This window comes from Trachurus trachurus (genome assembly GCF_905171665.1).
Source record: "Trachurus trachurus genome assembly, chromosome: 16".
Taxonomy (NCBI): domain Eukaryota; kingdom Metazoa; phylum Chordata; class Actinopteri; order Carangiformes; family Carangidae; genus Trachurus; species Trachurus trachurus.
The window spans coordinates 32,632,219-32,639,250 of NC_139902.1; the positions used below are offsets into that span (position 1 = coordinate 32,632,219).

The 7,032-nt window shown below is 39.9% G+C and overlaps 1 protein-coding gene across 1 annotated transcript in view; it reads right to left on the bottom strand.

Moving 5' to 3' along the window:
- The window catches only part of LOC310999812 (uncharacterized protein), a gene marked incomplete at its 3' end in the record, with an annotated part of 39,587 nt that extends 34,644 nt beyond the window's left edge, over positions 1-4,943 (bottom strand). The window contains exons 1-4 of the mRNA XM_083990378.1: positions 4,900-4,943; positions 4,745-4,792; positions 2,245-2,361; positions 1,893-1,959 (exon numbers count right to left, since the gene is read on the bottom strand). Of these exons, the coding sequence (XP_083846504.1) occupies positions 1,893-1,959; positions 2,245-2,356 (179 nt within the window). The 5' untranslated portion in view covers positions 2,357-2,361; positions 4,745-4,792; positions 4,900-4,943. The remainder of the gene's footprint in view (positions 1-1,892; positions 1,960-2,244; positions 2,362-4,744; positions 4,793-4,899) is intronic.
- Positions 4,944-7,032: the final 2,089 nt, after the last annotated feature.

The following is a 7,032-nucleotide window of genomic DNA, read 5'->3' on the forward strand; positions in this document are numbered from 1 at the left end:
CCCAACAGTCTGTATCAACCACACAGACAGCGTGCGGAGGAAGGGGTGTGTGTGTGTGGTGTGTCTGGTACTTGCTGCAGTCGCGGTGTGTGTGTAGCGAGCGCCGAGCAGAGAGGGAGAGTCGAGGCTTCGACTATTAAACCATGGACCCCAACCACCCGGGTAAAAAAACAAAAGAAAAGGCGGTGCCGAGAGGGAGAGAGAGAGAGAAAAAGAAAGGCACTGGAGGAGGATGCGGCCAAATGCCTTAAGTTGAGAAATTTATTCAGCCCCCCCCCAGCCAAGATACCTCTGCAAGTAAGTTATCCATGTATTCAAAGGCTGTCCCCTCATAGCTGATTAATTGTTTGATTTGGACTTTGTTGTCTTTGTTTATTAGGTTATATTGTAGGCTACACATAAAAATATATGCCAAAGAGGCAGTTGACATTCCACAAGATATGACTTTTATGTAACCATGGCACTGCGTTAAACCTTTATTCTCTTCTAGTAAGTGTGTTAGTGGATTTTGCTGAGGATTGTTGTGTTACTGTATTTACCAGCCCAGCCCCAAACACAAAAGTTACTGTATATTCCTAACTTAGTTTGTACATAGGTCCCATATTTGAACTTATTTGGAATGCACTGTGTGTGTGTGTGTGTGTGTGTGTGTGTGTGTGTGTGTGTGTGTGTGTGTGTGTGTGTGTGTGTGTGTGTGTGTGTGTGTGTGTGTGTGTGTGTGTGTGTGTGTGTGTGTGTGTGTTCGTGCGTGCGTGCGCATGTGCGTGTACATGCGTGCCAATGCATGTAGGTGTGGGCGTGAACGTGCGTGTGTGGGCAAGGCCAGGGTGGCCTGGTTACATGACTGACCCCTGGCCTGAAAAAGTCTCCCAGTCCGGCCCTGCTCAGACTGTATCCTTTGCGGTCCTGACAAGTGCTGCTACTGCTGCTGACTGGGGCAGGAGGCTACACAGTTGAGTCCAAGAGGAGGGGCCCAGTTTGAATGTTTTGTTTATAAACTGTAATAGCCTTGCGTCACCAGGTTCTTCAGAGAGGAGAAGGGCCTGGTGTCTGTTAACTCCGAATTTTGTCTGCATTCTGGTTCCCGTCTGTAGCGGATCAGGAAATCACCAAAGTAAAAGTGTTCACCAACATAAAACTTATAAAATAGACATGAACTTAACTTTACAATAAAAGCAAAAGGTTAACTTAATGGCTCGGGGACTTTCTTGTAAATTATATTCCTTAAATTAAAAAGTTTCACCGCATTTTATTAGCTTGGTGCTTTTATTTTGACGGAAAGGCCTGTCACTCTCGCTCTGGATCCGGCTGCTCACCAAACAGCGAGTCAACAGCCCCAGACTAAAACTGTAATGAAAAAAGCTCCAGACTCCAACTTTTCCCTGTTAAAAGGGTTTCCTGGAGTTTTTCCTCAGTGGATGTGAGGGTCTAAGGACAGAGGATGTTGTTATGATGCCATGTGAAGCCCTTTGAGACAAACTGTTTGTAAAAATGGGCTATACAAATAAAATTGCCTTGCCTTGCCACACGGTTCCACATTAAAGACAATTATGCACCAATCAGAAAGCCACGGAATACAACTAAATGTCAAAAGGCAATATATGAGAAACTTTAAAACCTTTTAAATTAGCTGATGCGTTGTAATTTTTTCTTTCTATCATACTCTTATTCTGAGACGGGACTTCTCGTAGGCGGCAAAAATACTTCTGAACCTGGCCTTGGCCTGTTGCTAGCTGAAATTAACTTGGGTTCTGAATAGTTCTGTTTCAGTCTTTATCTCAGTTCCTTCAATTCAACCTGATATCATTGTGCATTTTAATAAAAAATAAAAAATCATGTTATTTTTTATTATTATGAATAATAATAATAATATTTCTAACAGGTCTACTCACACATCTTGCAGGTCACTGCTGACCAGATCAGATGTTCTTCCTCCATCGGCTCTCTTGTGTATTTTACCTGTAATGAAATCAGAAAAACTCAACTCAACAGTTTTTATTCTGGGCTTTTATCTGTGAAAGATCAAATGAACACAGCTCTGAAACTAGTTCAACAGTGAACATTTTTGAAATACATAAATATAACACATTGGTGTATGCCCATAAGCAAAATGTGTTTTATATGGCAACTAAATTACACAATAATATCATGTTATGACTCTATAATTAGGTTATTTTTAGTGATTAGTGGTGTTAAATTGAGTCTTTAGTTTCCATTAGAACCAAACAGCATGTGTTTTTGTACCAGATTTCTCGTCTCCATCACTTTCTGTCTTCCTTTTTCTCTGAGCGTCTCCATCTGGTTTCCCATCTCCTCCCTCCTCCAGGTCGACCTGTGATTGACGCAGTTTCTCCATTTCACCTGTAGAGAAGAAAGAAGACACAGGTCCAGTTTCTGTCTCTGTGCAAATGTTACAGGACTCCATTAGGATGACACTAGAATTAAACAAAAAAACAAAAAAGTTTCATGGCTCTGATCTGATATTGGATGGATGGAATTAATAATAAGAAGCTGATTTGGGGTCAGTCACATGAGTGACACTCACTGCTTTTAGACGCCTGCCCCAATTCTTTGACATAAATATATTTTTTAAAAGAGGCAAACAGACGGTCTCTTTTTGTGTGTTTTTGTTAGTTTTGGCCAACAGAGAGAGGTTTAATATGGAGATGCTACAGAATATCTTTAATCTATTTTCAAATTATGTTGAAAAAACAAAACTCTGTTACCACTATACAAATACATAATACAAGCATGAGGAGAGCAATGAGAACCTGTCTGCTATTTATCACAAGAGGCCAAACATACAGTAAGTAGAAATGTGTGAAAGAGAAAAGAGGAGCAAAAAGAGTGCATAAATGTGAAAACATTGAAAAGGGAGGTTTTGTTTTATGAATGTACATTTGCTCAAGTTTGTTGGGAAGATTAGCATTAGGCTACTCTATCTATTGTGCACACGGACGTAATTTTAGGGGGGGACGCAGGGGACATGTCCCCCCCACTTTTTCAAAACGCCGTTTTTGTCCCCCGCTGTTTTTACCGTCCACAAACAATGTTACACTGTTCACTAGCACCGCCATTGCACACTATATACCTATAACCGCCATGAGTCGTTCATTGGACGAACTGTAATAAAGCGTTAATTAGAGCTGTATAGGTGTTACATTTGTCGTAGTCTTTTAACAGCTACTCTGGGCCATGAAGTAGGCTGCACCCCGCAGCCTCCGCGAGGCAGGGGGGGCGGGGGGGGGCATACCGTAGGAACCCCGCCCCCGCCTGTAAAGCCAGGTTTCCATCGTATAAACGACCTTTTTTTTCTCTCTCTCTCTTTTACGGCAACATCCATAGTCCTTAGTGATCTTTGTTTGATATGTCAGGTGGAGCTGCCCATCATACCGACGCAGGATTGCCCCCCCCCCCCGCGTGCGCTCACGTCGGCGCTTTACATGAAGAGCACAGCGACTCTGTTTTTACACTAGTTTGCTCCTAAATACTGGCTTTATAAAACGAATTTCGTTTTCTTTTGATATCATATTGATATTTCCCCCCTGAATGTAGGCTACACCTCTTCTACAACTAGTCTGTCCAGTCTGGAAAATAATTTCTGCACCGTGCGTGTGTGAAGTGTGGACGTGAGTGTGCATCTGCGCAGCCTGCGCACATGTACACACAGAGATACACATTAACACGAACGCACGCACGCACACACACACACACACACAATCACACACACACACACACACACACACACACACACACACACACACACACACACAGAGAGAGAGAGAGAGAGAGGGAGAGAGAGAGAGCGCATAAGCCCAATAATGCCGGCGCAAATCGGTGAATTCTCTGGTCGTCCAATGAACGAACGTGGCGGTTACAGGTAAAAATGAGAAAACATGATCATATTTTTTTGTGTGAGTAATATTGATTGTATTTAACAAAACGGGGTGCTGCCCAACATCATTTTAGGAAAAGTCACAGACTGGTGGACTTCAATGTATTTTTTAAATAAAGTTATGCACAAATGAAAATCAAAGTCGTCCAATGAACGGCAGTTGGCGGTTCTAGTGTTCATAGTCACAGCCAGTCATTGTTTTATGGTATCTGTGCATCCCTAGTAGAAAACTAAAAGAACTGCTAGAAAACTGTAAGAAACTGAAAGAGTTTGGGTTTTATTAAAAATATGTCCCCCCCACTTCTAAAATCAAAATTTCGTCCATGATTGTGCAATTAGGCAATGTAGACATTTAATTATTTATATCAGCATTCATTTATTTTAATGTCTTTTTTTCATCTTTAATCTAATTACAGTAGCCTAGAAAGGTGGAAGGGAAGACAAAAGCCTCGACTAGTTCAGCCAGTTCATTGAGATAAGAGCGAGATACGAGAGACCCAGTGTTTTCAGTTTATTAGTGAAGTGACGGTTCCCACTATCAAACTAAACTGAGCATTTAGCCTATCCTTTATTAAAACTTTGGGTAATTCACTGATAAGATAGAGAGAGATAGGTTTTTGTTTGTTTGTTAAAAACAAACGAACAACAATCTAATATCTTTGGTTTCTATCATGTAACCTTATTAAAAATTAATTCTAAACAGGCTACATGTTAGAAACCAAAGGAAGTCGGTTCAAATGGCAGCTATGAATCAACAGAATATTTAATTTCTTATAATGAGTTGAACCGTCTTTGTTTCTTGATGTATTCCTGCCGTGTTATCTCCAAATCTTGTGATTACTAACTCACCGTTTAACAGGTGGAGACGCTGTCGGTGTCTCTCCGCTGCATTTCTGTCTGATATGACCGACACAACAGAGTCCACAGACTCACAGTCAGTTTCGTTTTGGGGACATTTAAACCGGTACAGACCTGTCATTAACATTAACATAAAAGTAACTTACTGTTTAACGGCTGGAGACGTTGTCGGTCACTCAGTCTTCACGGAAACGACACTCGCAACGGTTTTGCGCAGTTAAATTTCCATAACACCGGCGTAAACCCGAAGAAACCCGAAGACACCCGACGCCCAGGGACCAATCACAGGACGAGACAGAGGAAAGAGGCTCCGTTAGTTTAGTTTCGGTTCAGTTCAGTCGGTTGAGACTCACTCAGCTGCAGCTCTGTCTGCTTCTTTCAGGCTGTGTAAGCTACACTCTTTAATGGGTTGTGTCCTTCTGTCACGTGATCATTTCCTTGAATTTGAGAGCACTCCCACCTAGAGCACTGGAATAAGAGAGTAACAACCATAGGGTAACAACGACACCACCATTGAGTCCCGTGGTAGGCCTAAGCATTTTGCGCCCCGAGTGGCAGGATATGGGTAGGCCTATTGTAAAAGCGCCCAGAAAACCCATTCAAGGAAAAATACCAATTATGAGATAAATAAAAATAAAAAAGTAATAGCCTAATTGAGCGACAAAATTTCATAATAGTGAGATTAATGGGTAAATTTATCAAATAGAAAACAAAGAAAAACATGCACTCTCCAACAAAACTCTCAGGAACAAACTAAAGAGGTGCACGGCCAAAAGATAAACTTAAAAGTGTGCACACTGAGTAAGACGTTGTCGAAACTGGTTTGTGCATGTTAAGCGCCGACGCAGTATGCAATAAAGGACAATGAGAAGGACACGAGTGCTGCTGGCCTTTCTGTTTTTTTTAAATTTATCAAATAAAAAGCCATAATTGTGAAACAAATAATTGACACAAATTGACATTGAGTTGATTGCAATGATTATGACATAATAATAATAAAAAAAGTCATAATTATGAGATTAAAAAGTATTTTCAAAAAGCCAAGCAAAAATGTGGAAACCAATGGTCGTTATATCTACATATATATATACACATCTCTACACAGTTTTAATGAACATTTAATAAGCGGAAGTTAATGGAACTTCTAGCTCGATGGCGACCTCTGCTGGTCAAAATGCGGTACTGCAGAATGTTTCACAACAATGGATCGATACATGAACAGAATGGAGTGATAGATGATAAACACATGCATGAATTTATGAATAAATAACTAAACAGATATATGAATCAACATGTTCCAATATTGCACTGTAGATTTATTTGGACATTGTTCTTTATTACCAAATTCTGTTCATAATTCAAGCTGTACAAACCAACAATGACACGTAAATAATAACAATGTATAGAGTTTATTTTTGATAGGTTATATTTGTTATACTTTGTATTTTTAATATGGTGGTTATATTATAATTTTTCATTTCTATTATACAGTATTTGTACATGTAAAATTAAGCACTTTTACATAACAATTTCCCACAGGCGATTAATAAAATATTTCTGAAGGTTTTCTGTATTTTAATGCGGCATGTGATTTTCAGTCATTGATTGATTGACTCACACACGTCATCATTGAGACAAACCACTGAGCTGTTTATCAGTTTAGATTATCCATGGTTGGTCCATGTAATCAGTTCAGTTTTGACTGTGGCAGACACACTTGGATGAAATCAAATATGACTAATTAGTTTACTGTGGGGTGTCAAGTTCATTCATATTTCAGTCATTATTATGGACAATGAAAACTATCATTGGTTCCTTGATGATTAATACCTGTGTCAACAATGTGAACTACATTACACAAAGACATAATGTGAACAAACAAAACCATCATTACAAATAAAAAGAAAAACAGTGTAAAGATCCAAAACGTATTCTGTATTGTGTGTTAGTGTATGATATGGTTCTAGTGTTTATATTATAGTGTAGTATTACATATAGTAGCCTATTATAGTGAGAAGAGTACAGTGTTACAGTGTGTTCACACCAAACGCGATGGACGCGATGAACGCCACAAGTTTCCATTCAAAGTCAATGTAAATGACGCAATGCTGTGTTGGGCGACGCGATGAAGCGTCCATCGCATCATCGCGTGTAATGCTTGAATATGAAATTTTTTTACTTTTCAAGCGACATCGCGTGACGCTGTGCCGCGACATCCAATCAGCGTTGATATCCAACCACGTCACCGGCACAACTACCATAGTTAAGCCACACACATT